A 24,918-nucleotide genomic window follows, 5' to 3' on the forward strand; every position below is an offset into this window, starting at 1 on the left:
CCGAGACAACAAGGTGCAGGGCTGGATGAACACAGCAGGCCAAGCAGATGCTGCTTGGCCTGCTGTGTTCATCCAGCCCTGCACCTTGTTGTCTTGTATGCCTTTGCAATCAGGCTGGAAGAACAATGGGAGAAATGTAAGGTCACCACCAGCTGCACTTAAGTTCACTGCACTTGTTTGTCACCAAGATAGTCTTAGGCTACAGCTTCACCTGCGTGCCTGACAATTCTATTTCAGCATAAAGATTCATGTAAAAAAATAATCTGCACTTATACATATGCAAACAACTGCAGGTTACTCAAAGAAAATGGAACAAGATGCATGCACTAATATTTTAAAAAAATTAATTAGACTCTGGTTTTGCTTGTTTTAAGGGCTGATGTGGTGCTAATAAAAAGACTCCAGCCTTCAACAGGGCTAATTACCAATTATTTTTCTCATTCATCGCTGTGATGCTAAACATCTTGACACACTGGCATATGCTGGGACATGTTTAGTGCCATGTTTCACACTCAGTTTCATATTGAAAATCCTCTAGTTTCTAACAATAGAGGATTGTAGCTGTGGTGTGAGAGCCCAGAGGGCGCAGATGTAGGGTAGATTCAGGATATTCATTACAGTACCAGTACAGCAACTCAAATGGTAACTGTTAATTAGCCAGCTCCGGAAAGCTTTGTGGAACTGACTGATTCTGCTTTGGAGAATGCAGTGTGAATATGTTCAGCAAAACCTTTCAGGATTAAAATTACAAAGTAAACATCCTGATATTACAACAGGGCCGAACCACAATTTAAAACTACTTCATTGGCTCTAAGATAACACAGTGTAGAGCTGGAGGAACACAGCAAGTTAGGCAGCATCAGAGGAGCTGAAAGATTTTCTGAAGAAGGGTCCCGACCCGAAACGTCAGCTTTCTTGCTCCTCTGATGCTGCCTGGCCTGCTGTGTTCCTCCAGCTCCACACTGTGTTATCTTAGACTCCAGCATCGGCAGTTCTTACTATCTCTTCATTGACTGTAAAGTGCTTTGGGACATCCTGAAGACATTAAAGAAACTTTAGAAATGCAAGTTAGGTCTGTCATAATATGGCACAGGAGCACTTTTGAAAGGGCAAAGAAAAGACATGCCCATTATTACAATAGGAAAATAACTTGCAATTGTTTAGCTCAGTTGGCTGAAAGGCTGCTTTGTAAAGTACACTGATGGAATAGCATGGATTCAATTCCTGAACTAGCTGAGGTCACCGTGAAGCCCTGCCTGCTGAACCTTGCCCATGAATCTTCAGGGGGACACAGTCAGACACATGCAAAATCCAAATGGACATTTCTTCAATAATACATCTAATGCTGGAAATCTGAAATGAAAACAGAAAATGCCAAAAATATTCAGCAGGTCTGGTAGCATTTGGAGCAAAAAAGCGTTATCATTTCAGGATAGACTTTCATCAGAACTGTTCCAGTCACTTGTGACATTCACAGCTATTAGGGTTGCACAAATACCATTTTGTTCACTATTGTAACACCTAAAGGCTCGCAGTTCCCAGTGCCGATGAATCATAGAAACCCAGGAACAAGAGTCATCCTTTCAGCACTTTGAATCTGTTCTGCACCTCAGTTTACCTAAAGTCACCAGGAAGTAGGATTCCACACATCCCCTGTTCAATTACATTCTTGATCATTAGATCTAGTGGCAATGGCGACATTTTAAAGGTGTATTTGGCTCAAATAGCTGTAAAGGACCATGCATAAGATGCTGCCATTTTATCATAGAATTAACCGAGGTGGGTAGGGATGTTTGAGTTCAGATGCAAGTATGTAACCAAGCGGTAAGCAAATCTGGAATTATACGCAAAATCAGTAATACACTACCGTTAAATATCAATGTCTTCTTTTCCATTGAGGTGCAGGATCAATTAACGCAATGGAGCTTTTGAAAGCCACATAACCAACAAATGTCAAGCCTCACTGGATCATCTGGGAATGAATCAATTAAACTCCTGAAACTACTAGCTACAGACATATAAAACAGAAGGGAAGCAATGGAAGTCACAAATGCATACATGAATGTTGTAGGACTTCACAGGAAGCTGGACTTTCAATCCTGTTCCTGTCTAATTTCAGAGAATGCTTCGAACGTTGGAGTTCAGGGATTGGGTTGTCAAGTCATTCTGCTGGGTCCCTACACCCTCAGGATTACACAACAGATGCGAATTGGAACACAGAAGTTATCTGCTTGTCCATGGGCAGGCATGTTTAAGCAGGTGCATTTAAAACAGATATTAAAAATGGATGAGATTCACCCAATGAATTTTTAACCATGTAATAACTGAGCAATGCACTTCCACTCTTGGTCTCCAACATTGCATAGTAGGTGATGAGGAAAGAATGCCAAGATTTTAATATCCATATTGATTGGTTAAGAATAATTATGAAGTGTTTCTTGGTGCCTCACAAAAGCATTATCAGGTACGATGAGCAGGAAGTTCTCTGTGGGTTTGTGAACCCCAGGTATCAAGATCGAGGTCGGGGGGTGGGGGGTGTGGTCACATGCATGCACTGTGTTGGAAACAGTCACTCAATGTGATTTGTCCCAGAGTGGCCAATAAATGGCCAGACTGTAGGTGCACTGTCCAATTAAGGACTGTGGGAAGGCTTTTGAAGCTGGAAAGCCAATTGGAGGACATCCAGCTTGAAAACAGCAACAGAATGCAATAGAGAGTAAACTGTTAAACAGCTAAATTGACTCCCGCTGTCTGTGGGAACCTGGAAGAGAACTGGAATGGTCTAGTTGGGGAATTGGCATGCCAGCTCTATTTTTTAGCACTTGCCTGCTTCCCTTCCCTGCCTCAATGGGAATAAAATTCAACCAAAGGGACACCAAAAACATAATAAGATATTAGGTTGGCTGATTTAATAATTGCTCAAAGGGGTAAGTCTAAGGAGTATTTTACAGGAGCAGAGAGAGAAGCAGAGATTGAAAGAAGGAACTCCAGAGATTCCCAAACATTTGCCTGCTGTGAATCCATTTCGAAGTTTGAAAATCATTGTGGTGGTTTGGCAGGGGGTAGGGATGAGAAGGACGGTGTCATGTTGATATAAGAGTGGTGGGCCTTGTTAGAGAAGGGCCACAGCTGCTATAACTCAATGTTCCACAGCAACCATTACTGCCTCAGAGCTCGTAACTCCAAAATATCAGCTTGTAAACCCACTGGAGTCCTGACCCCAACTTTAGGAAACCCCAGTTTAGGGATTAGTTGCTAAAAGATAAACTGCTGAATGGTCAAGTTTAGGGATGGAGGATGAAAGAGTTATCTGAGAGTGAGAGGAGTTAAATAAACACCTATAATTTGACTGCCATGCCTAACTTGTTTATTCATATTCTGATTAATATACTGAAAATGTCCTCAGCTCCTGATGATTTATGGGTGAAAGCAACTCTTCTTGAACTGTACAGACTGGAAACATGTAAGATTGATTCTCAAAAATTTTTCAATTTCGTCAGAATGAGGCATTACAATTGATCTTGGTGACTGGCTTAGTCCTCACTCCAGTTGCTATCCAAGAAACCTTATGTGAACCGTGAGTGAAATTATCTGCTGACTTGGCTGTGATGGCGAAGATCTGCTTACATTCTCTAGATTCACACATAAACAACATGTCATTTTGGGAAGGTGATGCAGGGTCCTTGGCACAACCGAAACTGGAGCCTGGACCGGGGCCTGGCAGTAACCATTTTTCAAGTTTTCTTAACTCTTATCACGCAATGAGCCGTGTGTATTTCAGCTTAGAACAAACAATAAGCAACACATGTTTCCGCTCTTACCGTGTAATGAATCATGTGCATTTCAGCTGTTACCTTGCAATGAGCCATGTGTTCTTCGAGTTATTGGAAGAAAATCCAGTTTAGTTTCATTCATAGAGCTGTCTGTGGTAATTCCAGATCTACTTGATTCAGCGCTGTTAACCACTTTGTCAGGTTCTGGCACATATTCCATCAGGGGATAATTGATGGCATTGTAACCACTGCATGAACAGAAAACAAGAGTTTGATGTCTTCATCACATCCAGTTCTGGGAGCACTAACACCCTCTCCCCTCCCAAATGAAGGCATCACTGACTAATTGCCCTGGTAGTGAGCTGCTTTCTGACGCTGCACCAGAACTTTTGGTGGTGGTGGAAAATTGGTTAGACGTGCTGTATTTGCCAGGTGTCAACAGGCCCTCAAGACACAAATGGGATCAGACAATCATGGAGGCCAATGCTAGGAGTCTAACCCCGAGGAGTCTAGCCCCAGTGCGAGGTGTTGCGTTTTGGTAAGACAGACCAGGGTAGGCCTTATACAGTTAATGGTAGGGGAGCGTTGTCGAACAGAGAGGGGTAGAGGTGCAGGTACACAGTTCCTTGAAAGGGGACTCATCATTAGATAGGATGGTGAAGGCATTTGGCATGCTTGTCTTCACTGGTCAGAGCACTGAGTACAGTAGTTGGAACATTATATCACGGTTGTACAAGACATTTGTAAAGCCACATTTCGAGTACCATGTACAAATCTGGTCACCTGCTTATAAGAAGGATGCTATTAAACTGGAAAAGGTACAAAAAAGATTTACAAGGATGTTACTGAGGTTGGAGCGCTTGCGTTATAAGGAGAGGCTGGATAGGTTGGGACATCTTTCCCTGTAGCGTAGGAGGCTGAGGGGTGACTTTACAGAGGTTTACAAGATCATGAGGGGCATAGATAAGGTAAATTGCCAAGGTCTTTTCCCCAGAGTAGGGGAGTCCAAAACTGAAGGGCATAGGTTTAAAGTGAGGGGGGAAAGATTTAAAAGGGATCTGAGGAGCAACTTTTTCACACAAAAGGTGGTGTGAATATGGAATGAGCTGTAAGAGGAAGTGGTAGAGGCAGGTACAATTATAACATTTAAAAGACATTTGGGCACGTTGATGAATAGGAAATGTTTAGAGGGATATGGGCCAAACACAGGCAAATGGAAGTAGTTCAGTGTAGGAAACCTGGTTGGCATGAACTAGTAGGGTGTTTCTGTGCTGTTTCACTCTAATAGCTGAATGTGGTGCACAAAATGTTAATACATTGTAACCCACCTATACTCATCATCAGTCTCAATTGCAGCTCAATCTCCACACACCCATTACTTACATAGTTAACAATCGCTATCTATCAGAACTCATTCCTGACATGTGCTCCATTTCACCTTTATACACTTAGGCTGCTGGAAGCCTCACAGCCATATCTCCCAGGCTGCACACACTGTCAGCCATTCAAACATGTCAGCCAAGCTAATCAAACAGATTTCACAACACTCACTGACACACTTCTCTGTCTCTCTTTTGCATTACTAGGAAGTACAAGGTGATGCAATTAGAGCAACAACAGCTAATTCAGAGGGGGGCATCCACACCCGCACCTTTTAACTCCCATACAGGAGACAGTACTGGTCTTTAATGGAATGGGCAAGGAATTCCCTAATTCCCCTTCTCACATTCTTCCACCTCATCCCATAATCTCTTCTTGTTTACAAGGTGTAGATGATGTGAGCACTTATTATTTTGTTTCTTTTCCTTAATATAAATTTACCACTATGTCTGTCCCCTTTCAAATATACCAGAAGTCCAACTTGGCCAGACAGTGGCACAATAGAAAAAAAGGCAATTTTCACAAAAACCTATCGTCATTCAACATTACAAGCAAGCTACCAGTTCAGGTATTCACACTGGGTGTGATTTGAAATTTAGGATAGAGATTGGATCTGCAAGTGGTAAGACACTTGGCACAAGGGGTCTTTGGTCAGGGCAAGGACAGGAAAAGCAAAGATGTGAGAACACAAGAAAAAAAAGGATCAAGAGTAGACCATATGCCTATTGATTCAGAGATAGAAGGAACTGCAGATGCTGGAGAATCTGAGATAACAAGGTGTAGAAGCTGGATGAACACAGCACGGCAAGCAGCATCAGAGGAGAAGGAAAGCTGACGTTTCGGGCCTTCTGAAGAAGGGTCTAGGCCCGAAACGTCAGCTTTCCTGCTCCTCTGATGCTGCTTGGCCTGCTGTGTTCATCCAGCTCTACACTTTGTTATCTCATATGCCTATTGAGACTGTTTCACCATTTAAAATAATTAAATCTGATTCAACTCCACTTTCCTGACTGTTCCAATATCTCTTGATTATTGAGACACCAAAAATCGATAGCAGGTTACATGTACTGAATGATGGGGCATCCACAATGCACTGCAACAGAAAATTCCAAAGATTCACAACTCTTTGAGAGAAGAACTTTCTCCCTATCTCAGTCCTAAGTGATTAGCTCTTTATATTGATAGCATGTCCCTGTGTTTTAGATTTTCTGACCAGTAGAAACAATCTCTCAGCATCCACCTATTGAGGCTCTTCAGAATCCTGTAAGTTTCAGCACGCCAGAGGGTGAGGTCACACAAGTCCTGGTGCAGAGAATTCAGATGACGGCATCAATACAGCACGTTCACAGATGAAGAAGGTTCATGGCTATGCATAATGAAATACTTTGTGACCTGCCAGCAAGTCTGGATTCAGTGCAAAGGAGCATGGCAGAGTCCGGCACCAATTTTGCACAGGATTTTAAGCAGAGCTGGGAGCTCGTTCTTTCCAGCTCGAAGTGGTGGCTAACTCTACTGGCACATATGTGAATCCAATTGTGACGAAGGACAGGTGTCCCAGCCTTCAGTAGAGTACAAACAGTTTACACCTGAGGTCTGAATACAACAGTGGAAGCTCAAACAAAAGTTATGCAGGACCAGCTTGGGTTCAATTCCCACACTGGCTGAAGTTGCCACGAAGGACTGTTTTTCAACCTCTCCGCTTGCCTGAGGCATGGTGACTCTCTGGTTAAACCTCCACCATTTCTCTCTATTGAGAGAGCAACCCTATGGTCCACTCAGACTATGGCAACTTTAGCTTTTTACCATTAAGAAGGAAAAGGACAGCGGATACATGGGAACACCACAATCTGGAAATGTATCACCATTCCTTAGTATTGTTGGGTCACAATCCTGGAGATCCTTTCTTAATGGCATTATTGGTCTACTTACAGCACATGGACTGCAGTAGTTCAATAAAGTAGCTCACCATCACCTTCTCAAGGGCAACTAGAGGTGGCCAGCCAGTGATGCTATATCCAGGAGTGAATAAAAAAATAGGTCCAGCACCAAAAATTAGGTCACAGAAGAATCTCAACTGTAATGTGTAGTTCATGGGGCTATTTACATGGATTCTCCATCAGGGAAAGAGTCAAAAACATATTGTATCAAAAGCTGTGTTCTTTGGAGTTGAAGGTTCTTTTAATTTGTCCGGTAGATAGGTGCATCAAATCATATCAGAGTCTTGGTATGTGATGCATTAACTAACGTAAAACAGACAGCAGTACCTGGGCTTCAATTGGTCTCACAGACATGGACTAAGGGAGAAAAGGAATTAACTAAGGCTGCTGACCACCATCTGGTGCAGGATTCACAAACTTTATGTCAAAAACTCTGAAGCAGCAATGGTGAATGTCAAGTGTAGATTCTGGTGGGACTGGAGGTGAGGTTTCCATTTATGTGTGTGGACAATTCTTAGCCCACCAGAATCTACAGAACGGTTATGGAAAGAATAATCGATCCCTGCTCAACAACTCTCCATGCCTCACAACTTTCACCCAGCCCTGTCCAACAGCTGTTCCCAGTTCCTGCTCAACAACTCTCCCTCAACATCTCCCATAACTCACCCAGTTATTATCCTGGGATCGTAACAGTTTTTCAAAATTAAAATGGGATCACAGTAGCAAAATATTTGAGAAGCATTGATCTACTGAATCCCTCTGAAAAAAGTGCACATGTATATATGTATGTGTGCGTGCTCATATGTGCATGTTTTCAATAAAGCTATAGATATTCTTCGGAGTGAGGCACTGAACAGTGAACTACATGTCACACTTACTAGTCAGGTTCACATATGATGAATAGCAACTCTGAATTTTACTCCAATGACAAACCGGAGAGGAAATTAGGAATGTTTTATCAGCATTTAAATTAAGCATGTTTATATTATACCTTCACCTAGAACACTTACAATGGTGTTTCAAAAAGGGACTGTTCTAGATCCTCCAGGTCCAGGAATGTGTCACTGACATTTGGGGAGAGCTTAACATGCTTGACTCCTGCCCAGATCTGCAACACTCGCCCACTTTCAGCTAAAAGGAGACAGAAGCACATCATCATTAAAAGTACTGTCTTCCCCTTCAGTCCCTCTTCTATATACGAACCGATGACTAACCAGAGAGGCCTCAGCTCACAGTTTATGACCTATATTGCCCTGGCAACTTGACTTTGATTGTTCTTATAATTTTTGGCTGTTTAAATAGGACTGTACTCTCATTGCCAAATAAAGTTTCAATGAGAAAACCAGGTTCTGTTAGTATCAGCAACTTGAAATATTTGAGAATTAACGGAGAACATGGATTTAAACCTGATACATTGCCCATAAGGCTCAACGCTATGCACTAAGTGGCCCACAAAGACAAAAGTTTTGGACACTTCTGGTTTACATCTGAATTACATTATAGTCTCGGAGAGTATTACATGGCCATTCAAAAACTTAGAAAGGCAGCGTCTGTTTTCCAAAAGAGATCATACAATAAATAAGGCACTTTTTTTTCAGTTTTAGAATGTAGAAAAACAAAAAAATGATACTTTGTCCATCTCTCACTTTATTTTAAAATCCCCACATCATGGCAAAATGACCCGTTGTTTTATTCGTTCCAAAATCTACTGGAAATTTCATCCTTATTGTATCCTTTCTCAGGGCATTATCCCATACAGTAATATACTTCTGATAAAAGTAATTTATTTATTTTTAAATCCATTTTCTTCCTCCCTTGACAATACTAACTCTTGTTGGGATGCCTTGTCCAGTGCTGTTTTATCCTGAAAGGAATGCAACATAAATTTATTAGACTGATTCCTGTGATGAGGGGATTCTCTTATGAGAGACTCAGTAGACAAGGCCAATATTCCCTGGAATTCAGAAAAGTGACAGATAATTTAATTGAAACATAACACTCTCTAGGAGCTTGAAAGGGTAGATGCTCGGTGAATGTTTCTTCTGGCTGGGGATTCTAGAACCAGGAGTCACCATCTCAGAATTGGGGCTTTACCAATAAGATGAGGAGAATTTTTTTTCATTCACAGTGTTGTAAATCCTTGGGATTCCCTGCTTTAGAGTTCTCCATGATGCTCCATTATTGAGCATATACACGACAGGGATTGATAAATTTATAGGTGCTAAGGATGGAGTTGAAATAGATATTCAATATGATAATACTGAATTGTGGAGAAGACTTGAAAGGTTGTACAGCCTGCTCCGTATGTTCAAATTTTCATGACAGACCTTGTTGGTGGACTGCTGAGTTATGGGGTGGCATCACAGCTGAGTCTAATCCTGCCCTCAGCCCAACATGTAAATACACACACACTTCCCAGCAGGGGCTTAGAGTTGGAAGTTTGACTGTGTTTTACCTCCCTAAACCAAGATTGTTGAGACCAGTTGCAGCAAACCCTTCCACTGCCCTCAGCTGATATCAGTTAATACAACTAAAAAGAATGGAAAATACAAGGGTGATACATTTATTAACCTGACAACAAAAAGAAATCCACTATTTTTTACATATATTTTTGTTGGCATAGCAACAAGAAAGCAATAAATTCTTCTACACAGCTGGGATATAACATCTGTGCACTAGCAAGATTCTAGTGGATTTTTCAGTTTGAAGCCATCAGTCGAGTGTTTCCAGGTATCTGTTGTCACAACAATAGTCTCAAGTTATGACTGCTATTATATGGGCAACAGATGGGTCGGTCACCTGACCGCAAGCAGATTAACCAGGCATTTTATAACTTCCACAGTGAATGCTATAACATCAGAGAGCTGTGCCTGCCAAAAGGAAACATGAGAGAATCTGGCTGCCTTGCTTCTTCCTGAAGATAGCTGTGAGGGGAATACAGCTCGACCCACTTCCAAACATTTTGGCAAAAGAAGATCACTGGAGGGAGATTTTACTGCACTATTGAGTAACTCTCCTGGTTATCTAACTGAATGCTACAAAAACATTCTGCCCAAGCTACCCAACCTGATTCAAAGCTGTTAACACATATCATTGATGCTGGAATTATGCCTGCACCTGGAGATTGGCCATGTTATAGCTTAGGCGTAAAGAAAAATCAAAAAAGGATTTGTTAAATTTGATTTTTCACACCTAATTTTCTCCTCTCCCCCTGACGTTGCTGAGTCTGGCTGGGCTAATGCCTCATGGCCAACATTTGGTATCTCACCCACATGGCCACCCCTTTATGTAGGTCTCAAAAGTGAGTCACCACAGACTATCTGAACACACAGATAAATTGAGTTTTGTTTTCACTGAATGCCCACACAGCACTGTTTCCAGCATTTGACAGCAATCAGGTTTGACAAGTCTTGGTTGATTACTTTATCTCCTCCTTTCTGCTGTCTCAGGGACATGGATGCCAATTAGCTACTACCTCTGCTGCCCTGACTACCGGGGCCAAATTTCATCTTCAGGGCGATGGCTTTTCTAAATGACTTAGAATTGGTGCAAATCCCATCTGAGAGGTCAAATGCTAATAAGACTCAATTCTCCAAAGTGTGCTTATTTGCATAATTACTCATTACATAGTGCAGGCAGATGATGGGTCCAGGGAAGACACTGCTGTTAGAAGATGAAACTGTAAGCAAGTTAAATTTGAAGAAATGGGAACAACTTAAACTTGGAGCCAAAACCAAATAAAGACTATCATAAATTTGTTTTGTTTAGATAAAGTAGAGCTTTGCCGGCTGTAGCCAATCAAGTCAATAGTGGAAACAGCTCATGAATTCACTTCCTCCTTTTCTCCATGCCTCAGGGAAAGCTTCCCATCATCCCATCCTATAAAACTTAACTGAGTTCAGCATGTGAGAAATATCTTTGGAGATACCACTTCGTCGCACAGAAGTGTTTATCTTGGTCAGTGTGGCATAGGTCAACACTGGATAAAATGATGAGAGTTGTGAGAAGCAACAGTTTCTATTATTTCAAGTTGGACAAGCAGAATTCCATAGTGATCCCATCTCTTTGGATCCTACTCTCTGTATAAGCAAAGCAGATTATCATAAGCACACAGGGAGATCTGTCTCTACAGGCACCATTTGCAAGCTCTAACTCTGTAAAGTTGGACAAATGCCAGTCCAAAGTAAAGGCTGTTTCTGAAGGCATCATTTATTGTCTCATCTCTGTAACAAAACAGAACATGCACCAGTTTATAGCAGCATGTCTCTGAGAGTCCCACTTATGCTCCTTTTGCAATTTTAAAAATCTTTTCCTCAAATTACACTCCCTGTCTTCATTTTCCTCCAATATTTTATATTTTACATTTCCTTTTATTTTCATTTTTTTGACACTGCTCTGTTTTCATATTTCTATTAATCACCAAATTATTCTTTGTTTTACTGACACAGATTCCTGCTTTTTCTAGTTCCTTTTATGAGTTTCTCTTTCTCCAAGCGCTGAGTCTGCTTTTATTTTATTCATCTATTTTTCCCTCACTTTCTTTTCTAACTGTCTGTCTCTCAGGCCCCACAAAATGGCAAATGCAAACCAAATGTGTCAGCTTTAATCTGTTGGTTTTGAGTCAACGCATTGTTGTGTTATCAGCTTCTTTGGTTCCAACTGCCAAGTGCAAAAATGAATCTTATTTGCTCATTCAATTTTCTTCCCTTTTCCTTTCTGACATATACAATCTTACCCAGGCAGCTACTTTCCTTATGCGAGCCTTCACAATAATTGCTAACATCATTCCAGCATGGGATCATCATACTGGACTGGATCTTATCCTTATCTGATACTCAAACACACAATCTTTCCAGTTTGAGTTTCCAGCACACAGTCTAGGTCATGTGTTTGGGTCTGTATTGCTCAGTTTCATACCAGACAGTGTGCCAACTATGGAAGAAATCATGTCTATTTATTGTGAATTAGTTTCTGAGTCAGGGTATTAGTCGGCCCAGTTCAACAGTCAGTAGAAAGTGGGCATGATCAGTCTGCATGTATCCGCAAACTGAACACCACTCTGCATATTGTAAATCAGCTATTGGGCAGAATAATACAAAGTCAGATTGGCATCAAGTCCTTACAGTGCTTTCAAATTTGTGAGCATTTGTAGGAAATATTTCCATTGCCTGACAGTTTGTTCCTTCCAAAAATTAGCCTTTTTGTTGCCAGCCAGCCAGCTTGTCAGCTTGGGTTTGCTTTGGATCAGTTTTGCTAGAGGGAAACCAGTGTTGCAACTGACAGGTCCTAGCCATTAGCAAGCATTTGCTGTCCATGAAATAAATTAAATTGGAGTGTTGCTCTTTCAGGTACCCTTTGCGCATTTAAAAGATGTGAAATTGGGTCATCTGCTGCAGGCTGTCGTGCATGACAGCTACTGATGCATATTCCGGTAAAAGGGAAAAAGTGACTAGTTCTAAAATTTCCAGAAAAATATTCCGGTGGAGTTTTAAACATTTTTCTGCATGTTATTAAAGACTGAACAAGGCCTTGAAAACACATTGTATCATTGGTACTGAACCATACATTAATATCTGTTTTGGGGGCATAATGTTAATTTGTGCTGATAAATTTTATTTTCTCTGGACAACATGTTGTCCGTTGCACCTTATTCCAAATCATCTCTGGCCAGAGCTACATCATGTCCTCTATCATCAAGGTGCTCAATCTGCTAGGGTTTTGTTTCTCACCCAAGTGGTAATTCTTCATGTGCGAACTCAGGTAAGTAGTGTTGCCAGTCAATAAAACTGGGAAGTCGGGTGGGGGCAGGAGGCTGGGTGGATGGGGATGGGGCGGTGGCGCTATAGTTGTATCGATTTCACGGAACGACATGGAGAAGATGCATCAGGCTTAAGCCTAATCCTAGTTCTTGCCTAACACTTAAACCTTTGCCCTTTCCCATCGGGCCAAATTGAACAGTGCAGCTGTTACTCAACACGGATTAACCAATTGCGCACATTGACCAGATGACAATGTCAAGAAGAGCTTTCAAGCCTGCATGATTTAGTTTAATGACAGACAGCGCATATGTCCACCAAACTACTAGGGTAGCAGTAAGTCTCAGGTGATGTTTGCCTCTGGTTTCTAGGAGTCCTATAATTATGATAATGGAAAACCCTTACCTTTCACTAGCTCGCCTTTGTTGTTTTGGAGCTGAACTTCAATGGTGAAAGGACAGCCTTGCATCACCTCCCGTATTTCTTCACCGAGTATCACCAGCTTACTGGCTTCAGCTTTTCCCAAAAGCAGACAAATTACATTATTTAAAAGATATTGTTAGTCATGCACTACAAGCTGAATAACACTAGTAACAGGGTCTCCAACCACAGACTAATTAATTAATTTTGTGAGGAATAGAATGTTATTTTACATTGTGAACTCCGCATTCAATGTGGAAAAAGTTCTCAGCACTCCACATAATAAATCACTGCACAGCCACATTCAACAAAACAAAATGAATGCTGAACTGTAGTCAGAAAGAAAGGATACAAGCCAAAGTAATGTTCAAAAAGTAGTGATTAGGTCAGACCACACCTTGAGTACTGTAGATGTTTCTGGTCACTGAGACACAAGGGAGATATTTAGAGAAGAACCGCCAGAGATGAAATACAATAATACAATACAAAAATGCTTTGTCTTATTACTGAATTCATTATAAGTAACAATCTTTCCCCAGCCAACTGTTCTAACCCAATTTTTACTCTTTTTAGTGCCACATTTTCTTCTATTTCCCTTAAAGACAGTGACTCTTGCTGGAATACATATCAATAGGCAGCTGCACAATAACCATTTCTTATGTATAATAATTAACAGTAAGTATGAATTGGGGAAGCTATTCCACCACTAAATGCATCCCAGGCAATTTTGATTGAATTTTCACCTATTGTCCGCACATCTATACTTTCAGCTGGGTTTGGGTCTGGGAACTCTGCCTGATACAGACAATGGAAGCAGAGTCATCCTCAAGAGTGTTTCATAAAGACCTGGTTCTGAGACTATGTCTCTAATTTCTAGACTCCCCAGTCTAAAGAAACAACCTGTCAGTATATACTGTCAAGTCTTAGTGAGAATTTTACTGTGGAGAAGGCTATGGAAGATAGAGAACATGGGGAAATAATTAGTGACATTTTGAAAAATGTCCATATTAAGAGGAGGAGGTGCTGAACGTCTTAAAATGCATAAAGATGGATGAAGTCTGGGATCTGATCAGATGTACCCTAGGACTTTGTGGGAAGCTAGGGAAGTGATTGCTGGACCCCTTGCTGAGATATTGGTATCATCAATAGCCACAGGTGAGGTGCCAGGAGACTGGAGGTTGGCTAACATTGTGCCACAATTTAAGAAAGGTGGTAAGGAAAAGCCAGGGAACTATAGACCGGTGAGCCCTATCCTGAGGGATAGGATTTACATGTATTTGGAAAGGCAAGGACTCATTAGGGATAGTCTACATGGCTTTGTGCGTGGGAAATCATGTCTCACTAACTTGATTGAGATTTTTGAAGAAGTAACAAAGAGAACTGATGAGGGCAGAGCGGTGGATGTGATCTATATGGACTTTAGTAAGGCTTTCAATAAGGTTCTTCATGGTAGACTGGTTAGCAAGGTAAGATCACATAGAGTACAGGGAGAACTAGCTATTTGGATACAGAACTGGCTGAAAGGGAGAAGTCAGAGGGTGGTGGTGGACGATTGCTTTTCAGACTGGAGGCCTGTGACCAGTGATGTGCCACAAGATTCGGTGCTGAGTCCGGTGTTTTTTGTCATTTATATAAATGATTTGGACGTGAACATAGGACGTATGGTTAGCAAGTTTGCAGATGACACCAAAATTGGAGGTGTAGTAGACAGCGAAGAAGGTTACCTTAGAGTACAATGGGATCCTGATCAGATGGGCCAATAGACAAAGGAATGGCAGATGGAATTTAACTTGGATAAATGTGAAGTGCTGCATTTTGGAAAGGCAAATTAGGGCAGGACCTATAGACTTTTGGTAAGGTCCTGGGGAGTGTTGCTGAACAAAGAGACCTTGGAGTTCAGGTTCATAGTTCCTTGAAAGTGGAGTCACAGGTAAACGGTATAGTGAAGAAGACATTTGGTACGTTTGCCTTTATTGGTCAGTATATTGAGGATAGGAGTTGGAAGGTCATGTTGCAGCTTTACAGGACATTGGTAAGGCCACTTTTGGAGTACTGCATTCAATTCTGGTCTCCATCTTATAGGAAGGATGTTGTGAAACTAGAAAGGGTTCAGAAAAGATTTACAAGGATGTTGAGGTAACACGGTGTGGAGCTGGAGGAACACAGTAGGCCAGGCAGCATCAGAGGAGCAGGAAAGTTGATGTTTTGGGTCAGGACCCTCCTTCAGAAAAAAGAAGGGTCCCGACTTGAAACGTCAACTTACCTGCTCCTCTGATGCTGCCTGGCCTGCTGTATTCCTCCAGCTCCACACTGTGTTATCTCTGACTCCAGCATCAGCAGTTCTTACTATCCCTTTACGAGGATGTTGCTGGGCTTGGAGGGCTTGAGCTGTAGGGAGAGGATGAATAGGCTGGGGCTATTTTCCCTGAAGCGTCGGAGGCTGAGGGGTGACCTTATAGAGGTTTATAAAATCATGAAAGGCATGGATAGGGTAAATAGACAAGGTCTTTTCCCTGGGGTGGGGGAATCCAAAACTAGAAGGCAAAGGCTTAAGGTAAGAGGAGAAAGATTTAAAAGGGACCTAAAGGACAACTTTTTCACGCAGAGGGTGCTGCGTGTATGGAATGAGCTGCCAGAGGAAGTGGTGAAGGCTGGTATGATTACAACATTTAAAAGCTATCTGGATGGGTATATGAATAGGAGGGGTTTAGAGGGAAATGGGCCAAATGCTGGAAAATTGGGCTAGATTCATGTAGGATCTCTGATTGGCATGGACGGGTTGGTCTGTTTCCGTGCTGTATATCTCTCTGACTCTATCGCCTGCTGTTATGATACTGGACTAGCAAACCAGTAGTCTGGAATTCAAATCTTCAATTCAGTAAATCTGGGTATTTCATTACCAGTATCAGAGAATGGATCTGTCACCTCATATTGTAGTTCCAGACCTGGACCGCATGGGGGTTCACTCTTAATGTTCTCTGAAATGACCCATCAAGCCAAAGGTCAATAATCATAGAATCATAGAACCCCTACAGTTTGGAAGCAGACCATTCAGTCCATCAAGTTCACACTGGCCTTCCACATCCCAACCCTATCCTTGTAACCCTGCATATCCCTGGGCACTATGGGCAATTTAGCATGGTCAATCAACCTAACCTGCACATCTTCAGACCGTGGGAGGAAAGCAGAGTACCCAGAGGAAACCCAAGCAGACACGGGGGGAATGTGCCAACTCCACACCAACAGTCACCCATGACTGGAATTGAACCTGGGTCCCTGGTGCTGTGAGGCAGCAATGTTAGCCACTGTGCCACTCAGCAGCCTTAACAATATTATCCATGTTCTGTACAAACAGTAAAGACAATGGCTATCAAGAGGAAATATACCTTAACAAAAATGATGCAATCTCACCACCAACAAAATATCAAATGTCTGGGATGCTTACAAGTAGTTGCTGTGCTAAAATATAGAGGAAACAGGACCATTTGATTACAAGCAGTGACCATTGAAATATCCATTAGAAAAAACACATGATTGCATGCCCTCTAAATTTCCATTAGATCTTAACCTCTTAGTACCCTACATCACGGAAACAACACGAGTTACATGATTGTTAATCAATGACTGTGTTATCAGTGTGACATATGCAATTGGTATTGCAGTCTGAAGGGTACACACCGGCAGGACGACCATTAATCCATATTCCATCATAAATGACTCCACTGCAATGAATCATGGAGCCTTGTCCATTAAACAGGTCATTTCTCCACTGTCCCTGAAATGAAAGGAAAACATTTCAACCACTGTTTTGTTATCCATTAGCAACCATTGTATTCTGTCATTAACCAAAACCAATACCCCACACAGAAGAAAATTTTCCCCAGGATCATATCACCTCGACTGGAACGATATCCTTCATATAAACATATGCCGCACAGAACTACATTCCCCAGTATGGAGCAATATCCCCATTATAAGACAATATTCACCACATTATTGTAACACAACCACAAAACCATAATGTTACCACAAAATAATATTCTGCACAGAAACAAACCCTGCTCAGAATAATACCCTCAGTACAAAACCCTATTCTCCCCACTATAGAACCATATCCTCCAGAGAATCATTTGCCCCCACTATAATACCAAAGCTCCCCCATTATAGAACATATGCCATTATAGAACTATACATCCCGTAATAGTATCATATATCCACATTGTCGGAGCAGGGTAAAGGCATCATGCCACTGCATCTGGAGTGCTAGACCTTTGTTGTTGGCACTGATGCAATGTAAAGCAATTCCAGGTCCCTATCTTGATCAGTACAAATTCAACTGCTATACACAATCCTTTAAATTGTAGCAAGTATAAAGAGCGATCAGAAGATGTGTGAAAATTCCTCCCAGCTGCAAATAAGCAGAGTAGGCATTCAACAGGTCAGACCTGTCCTTCCCATTATCACCCTACCTCTTCTCTATCATCTAGTTCAAGCTGGTATCATGTGATCTCACTTCCAGCCACCAACCAGTTTCATCCCTCCCATCCACCAACCAAGTTGTACCTACTACCAGCATCCACCTATAACCACTATTCCGCTACTCCCCCCACCCACTCACCCACCCCCCCCCCCCCCTTAATCTGCAGCTCCACTTACCCCCACATCCAGTCCTAAAGAAGGGTAATACCCAAAACGTTGACTTCTCCTTTCCTCCAGATGCTGCCTGGCCTGCTGTGTTCTTCCAGCCTCCTGTTTGCCTACCTTGGATTCGAGCATCTGCAGTTTTTTTTGTCTCTAATTTAGTCGCAAAGCCACTGGATCACAATAGCCTCTTCAATCATATATTCCCTTTTTAATCTTTCAATAGGCTGCTTACAAAAAATGAATGCACCTCATTGGTCATGCTTCACTCTACCTTGTCTGGCTCCTGCCCAAAGATGAAAGAGTAGCACTGGAACATATTGTGCTACTTTGCCCCTGTGCACAAAACAAAAAATGATGGTTTCCAAAGAAACTTTGATAATAAATGGTATGCATGCAGCCGCTGTTTGTGCATCTTTTAACCCATGTAGGATGTTTGTGTACAGTCATTACAGTCAACCTGAAAATAACACCAGTTTGATTCCCGGAGGTATTCCTGAGACAGGGTCCTGGGAAATACAATGAATGTGTTTCTTCAAAGAGATTGGAATGTATGGGGAGCACATTCCAATCAACTTATTTCCTTAAAATTTCACAGGTGGAAGGATCTCTAAGAATCCCCACCTGTTCAGTGTAGTAAACAGCCATTGCTGATTGAGCAGGTGTGGAGAGCAAGGAAGGTCTCCTCTGGGAAAAATGACAGAATACAGGCAGCCAACAAATTCTCCATGTTCCAAACATTTGGAACAATCATTATAAAATCTCTGCTTTGGAATCTTCACCAAAATCTGACAGATGACAAGTACGCCTACAAAAGAACATAAGAAATAGGAGCACTAGAACACAATACAGCACATGAAGTCTGCTCCTTTGTTCACTAAGATCATAGCTGATTCCCAACCTCAAATTTGCTTTCTTGATTTATTCCCAAATCCCTTTCCTTTGTGCCATAAATCAATTAGTTTCAGTTTTGTATAAACCTAACAGCTGAGTAACCACTGCCCTCTGGGGTGGATAATTCCAAAGATTCACAAGCCTGAGTGAAGAATTGTCTCCTCGTCTCTGTTCAAAACGCTTATTCCCCTGTTTTGAGATTGAATCTCTAATTTCTAGATTCTCCAGCCTAAAGAAACAACCTATGACAGTCTATACTGTCAAATCTTTGTGAGGATTTTATACATTTCAATGAGATCATGTCTCGTGCTCATAAATTGGAGAGAATATAGATCTATTCTATTCAATCTTCCCTCATTCAAGGCATCAATCTAGTGACCCCTTGTTGCAACCCCTCCAAGGTAAGTATATTCTTCCTTAGTTTGGAAACCAAACTTTCAGTTTTCCAGGTATTGTCTGAACAAAGTCTATGTAATTGCAGGAGGTCTGATAATTGTTATACTCCAACCTCTTTGCACTGAAAGCTAAAATAACATTTGCCTTCATAACCGCATGTCATACCTGCAGAATAACTATCTTCAGACCAATGCCAACACTGTGAATCAATTTAGATGTTTATGACAGCTTCCTTGTGCACACCAAAAGGGTAACTAGGGAGACAACAGGGATCCTTAAAGATCAGCAGGGCCACCTATGTGTGGAACTGCAGAAGATAGTCTCTCACCTTTTAGAAATGTTCTGGTTTTATTGTTGTTCCAGTAAAAGTAGATAATTTCCTGTTTACCCACATTGTAGTCCATCTCCCACCTTTTTATCATTCACTTCACATCTTTGCATTCCTTCGCAGCCTCATTCTATTGTCCATAAGGTTTACTTTCTCACTTAGCTTTGAATTATTAACAAACCTGGAAACATTACACTCTGTTCCCTCATGAAAGTAATTGATACAGATTGTTAATCGTTGTGTTCAAAGCAGCGGCCCTCATGGTACCTAGCAGTTATAACTGGCCAGCTGAAAATTTGCTTATTCCTTCTGATTCTTTTCTATCCATTAATCAATCAATCCTCAATCCAAGCAAATTAATTAACACCAAAAAAGGGCTGCACTTGTTAGTTTTCTGGCCCTAACCCATGCTATTAGATTCTATGGACTGCTCCTCTCCACTTAGTCACTCATCAGAATATAGTCCAATTACATCTCTGTCCCTCACAAGGACACACAGTCCCTCCATAAATCTTGTCCCTCACAGGACATTCAATCCCGTTAGAACTCTGTCCTTCACAAGGCCATAAAGTCCCCCTAACACTCTGTCCCTCACAAGGTCTTCAGTATCAATACATCTCTGCAAAATTCATTGCACTTATGTCCCGCGTAAGGCCACTTAGTCCCTCTAAAACTCTGTCCCTCATAAGGCCGTACAGTCCCTCTAGAACATTTTTTAAAAGAATTCCGACAGTGTGAAAACAGGCCATTTGGCCCAACTAGTCCACACCAACCCTCCGAAGACCATCCCACTCAGACGCATCCCCCCACCCTGTCCCTGCAACCCCGCATTTCCTATGTCTAACATACCCAACCTACACATCACTGAACACTATTGCAAATTTAGCATGGCCAATCTACCTAACTTCCATATATTTGGACTGTGGGAGGTAACCAGAGTATGGGACAGAAATCCACCCAGATACAGGAGGAGCATGCAAACTCTACGCAAACAGTTGCCCAAAGCTGGAATCAAACCCAGATCCCTGGCGCTGTGAGGCAGCAGTGCTGACCACTGAGCGACCATGCCGCCCAATCTTGTCCCTCACAAGGATACACAATCACTCGAGAACTCTGTCCTTCACAAGACCATAGTGGCGCTCTAGAACTCTGTCCCTTTCAAAGCTAGATAGTCCCTCTAGAACTTTGTCCCTCACAAGGACAATCAGTACCTATATACCTCTGCAATGTCCCTCACACTTAGGCCCCTCACGGGGCCATACAGTCCCTCTGGAACGCCGTCCCTCAGAGGACATTCAATCCCTTTCGAACTCTGTCCCTCACAAGGCCATACAGCTCCTGTAGAATTCTGTCCCTCACAAGGATGCACAATCCATCTAGAATATTAACTCTCACGAGACCATTCGGTTCCTCCAGACTCTGTCCCTCACAAGGCCATACAGTCCCGTTAGAACTCTGCCCTCACAGTACATTCAGCCCCTTAAGAACCCTGTCCCTCGTGATGCCATTCAGTCCCTGTAGAACTCTGACCCTCGTAGGGCCATACAGTCCCCCAGACCTCTCTCCCTCACAAGGCCATTCAGTCCCTCTAGAACTCTGTCCCTGACAAGGTCAAAAAGTCCCTCTAGAACTCTGTCCCTCACTAGGCCATACAATCCCTTTAGAACTCTGTCCTTCACAGGGGCATTCAGTACCCATACACCTCTGCAAAGACCCTTACATTTATATTCCTCACAAGGCCATACTGTCCCTCTAGAACTCTGCCCCTCACAAGGCCATACTGTCGTCTAGACCTCTGCCCTCACAAGGCCATACAGTTCCTCTAGAACTGTGTCCTTCATAAGGCCATACAGTCCCTCAAGCACTCTCTCCCTCACAAGGACATTCAGTACCTGTAACCTCTACAAGTACCTGCCTCTACAATTATGTCCCTCACAAGGACACACAGTCCTTCCAGAACTCTGTCCCTCAGAAGGCCATACAGCCCATCTAGAACTCTGTTCCTCACAACAACATTCAGTACCTGTACACATCTGCAAATTCCCTGAACACTTATGTTCCTCACAAGAATGTAAATTTCATTATCACCTCTGACCCTGACAAGTACCTGTAGTACCTCTAACACCTCAGTCTCTCATAAGGCCATACAGTCCCTCACAAGAATACACAATCCCTCTAGGACTCTGTCCCTTGTAAGGCCATACAGTCTCTCTAGAACATTTTTCATAGAATCTACACAGTATTTTTTTATAGAATCCACAACCAGGCCATTGGCCCAACAGGTCCATACCAACCCTCCGAAAAGCATCCAACACAGACACATCCCCCTACCCTATCCCCGGAACCCTGCATTTCCTATGTCTAATACACCCAACCTTCAACATCCCTGAACACTATTGGTAATTTAGCATGGTCAAAACACCTAACTTCGACATATTTGGACTGTGGGAGGTAACTGGAGAATGGGGCGGAAACCCACACAGATACAGGAGGAGCATGCAAACTCTACACAAACAGATCCCCGTAGCTGGAATCAAATCCAGATCCCTGGTGCTATGAGGCAGCAGTGTTGACCACTGAGCGACCGTGCCGCCCAATCATGTCCCTCACAAGGATACACAATCCTCTAGAACTTGGTCCTTCACAAGGCCATAGAGACCCTCTAGAACTCTATCCCTTTCAAAGATAGACAGTCCCTCTAGAACTCTGTCCCTCACAAGAATACACAATCCCTCTATAACTCTGTCCTTCACAAGGCCATCCCTCTAGAACTTTTTTTATAGAATCTCCACAGTGTGGAAACAGGCCATTCAGCTCAACAAGGCCACACCAACCCTTCAAAGAGCATCCCATCCAGCCACATACCCCGACCCTATCCCTGTAACCCTGCATTTCTTATGCCTAATGCACCCAACCTACATATCCCTGAACACTATTGGTAATTTAGCATGGCCAATATACCTAACTTGGACATCCGGACTGTGGGAGGAAGCTGAAGCACTCGGCAGAAACCACCACAGACATAGGGGGAGTGTGTGCAAACTCCACAAATACAGTCATCCGTGGTTGGAATCAAACACGGCTCCTTGACGCTATGAGGCAGCAGTACTAACCATGAGCCACCATGCGGCCTAATCTTGTCCCTCATAAGGATACACATCCCTTGAAAATTCTGCCCTTCACAAGGCCATACAGTCCCTCTAGAACTCTATCACTCACAAGGACACACAGTCCCTATAGAACTCTGTCCCTCACAAGGACATTCAGTACCTATATATCTATGCAAAGTTAATCACACCTATGTCCCTCACAAGGCCATACAGTCCCTCTAGAATGCTGTCCCTCACAAGGACACACAGTCCCTCTATAACTCTTGTCACTCACAGGACATTCTATCCCTTTAGAGCTCTGCCCTCACAAGGCCATACAGTCCGTCTAGAATTCTGTCCCTCAAAGTCATACAGTCCCTCTAGAATTCTCTTCCTCACACGGACATTCAGTACCTACACAGCTCTGCAAAGTCACTTACATTTATGTCCCTCATAAGGCCATACAGTCTTTCTAGAATTCTGTCCCTCACAAGGGACACACAGTCCCCCAGACCTCGCTCCCTCACAAGGACGTCAGCACATGTAACCTCTTCAAAGTCCCTCTCTAATTATTTCCCTCACAAGGACATACAATCCCTCTAGAACTCCATCCCTCAAAGGCCATACAGCCCATCTAGAACCCAGTCCCTCACAACAACATTCAGTACCTATACACATCTGCAAATTCCTTCTACACATATGTCCCTCACATGTAAAGTTCATTATCACCTCTGACCCTGACAAGTACCTATAGTATGTCGAACACCTCAGTCTCTCACAAGGCCATACAGTCCCTCTAGGACTCTGTCCCTCACAAGGCCATACAGTCCCTCTAGAACTCTCTCCCTCACAAGGACATTCAATACCTGTAACCTCTGCAAAGTGCCTCTACAATTATGTCCCTCACAAGGACGCACTGTCTCACTAGAACTCTGTCCCTCAGAAGGCCATGCAGCCCATATAGAACACTGTCCCTCACAAGAACATTCAGTACCTGTACACATCTGCAAATTCCCTCTACGCTTATGTCCCTCACATGAATGGAAATTTCATGATCACCTCTGACCCTGACAAGTACCTATAGTATCTCCGACACCTTGGTCTCTCACAAGGCCATACAGTCTATCTATAATGCTGCTCCTCACAAGGACACATAGTCCCTTTATAACTCTTGTCACACACAGGTCATTCTGTCACTTTAGAACTCTGCCTCACAAAGCCATACAGTCCCTTTAGAACTCTGTCCCTTAGAAGGCCATAGACCCCATCTAGAACCCTGTCCCTCACAAGAACATTCAGCACCTGTACACATCTGCAAATTCCCTCTCTACATATTTCCCTCACAGGAATGTAAAGTTCATCATCACCTCTGACGCTTACAAGTAACTATAGTATTTCTAACACCTTGGTCTCTCACAAGGACATACAATGACTTTACGCCTCTGTGCATCCTTGGAAAGTACGGTCTAACTACACTTGTCCCTTCTCTGAATAGACATTTCTTTACACCTTTGTCCCTAATGAGGGGATACAGTTCGAACTTGAGAGTAATATATTGATTGGTTTGAAGATTAGTTACCGGCTTTGGACTAGAAAGGAAATATCATCACAGAACCACAAAATTGTTACTGTGCACAAGGAGGCGATTTGGTGCTGCACCGACTCTTCATATGAGCATCATTACCTAGCACCAATCTCTTGCCTTTTACCTTGCACACTATTTCTACCTAAATAATCATCGAATGCTCTCTTGACTGCCTCAACTGAACCTGCCTCCTTGACATTTCCAAGCAATGTATTCCATACTTTAATTAAATTTTATGTGAAGGAAGGCTTTTTTTTTTACCATCATCCCCTCTTGCACATAACTTTAAATCTCTGCTCTCTCATTCTTGTTCTTTTTACAAACGGGAACACCTTCTCCCTACCTGCTCTATCCAGCTCAGTCATGATTTTGAAATTCACCATGACATCTCCTTTCAGCCTTCTTCTCTCCAAGGAGAACAGTACCAACTCAACCTGTCTCCATGACATTTCCAGGCAGTGTATTCCATACCCTAATTAAATCTATCCTCATGACTGAAGTTTCTCTTTCTTCGAATCATTCTTGCGAATTGCTTCTATACTCTCTCCAGTACATTCACATATTTCCTACAATGTGGCAACTACAACTGTACACAATTCTCCAACCAAGGTCTAAGAAGCGTCTTATACAAGTTCAATATAACCCCCTGCTCTTGTACTCTACGCCTCTAAAATAAATCCAAGGATGCTTTACTAACTACTCTCTCCATCTGTCCTGCCATC

General features: G+C 42.5%; 1 protein-coding gene across 1 annotated transcript in view; it reads right to left on the bottom strand.

Moving 5' to 3' along the window:
- LOC109919991 (MORN repeat-containing protein 1) overlaps nucleotides 1-24,918 on the bottom strand; it is a 202,374-nt gene that overhangs the window by 151,994 nt on the left and 25,462 nt on the right. Inside the window, exons 7-10 of the mRNA XM_048615161.1 lie at nucleotides 16,942-17,038; nucleotides 13,249-13,359; nucleotides 8,098-8,218; nucleotides 3,855-4,021 (exon numbers count right to left, since the gene is read on the bottom strand). Of these exons, the coding sequence (XP_048471118.1) occupies nucleotides 3,855-4,021; nucleotides 8,098-8,218; nucleotides 13,249-13,359; nucleotides 16,942-17,038 (496 nt within the window). The remainder of the gene's footprint in view (nucleotides 1-3,854; nucleotides 4,022-8,097; nucleotides 8,219-13,248; nucleotides 13,360-16,941; nucleotides 17,039-24,918) is intronic.

Source organism: Rhincodon typus, chromosome 31 (assembly GCF_021869965.1).
Source record: "Rhincodon typus isolate 14 chromosome 31, sRhiTyp1.1, whole genome shotgun sequence".
NCBI classification, from domain to species: domain Eukaryota; kingdom Metazoa; phylum Chordata; class Chondrichthyes; order Orectolobiformes; family Rhincodontidae; genus Rhincodon; species Rhincodon typus.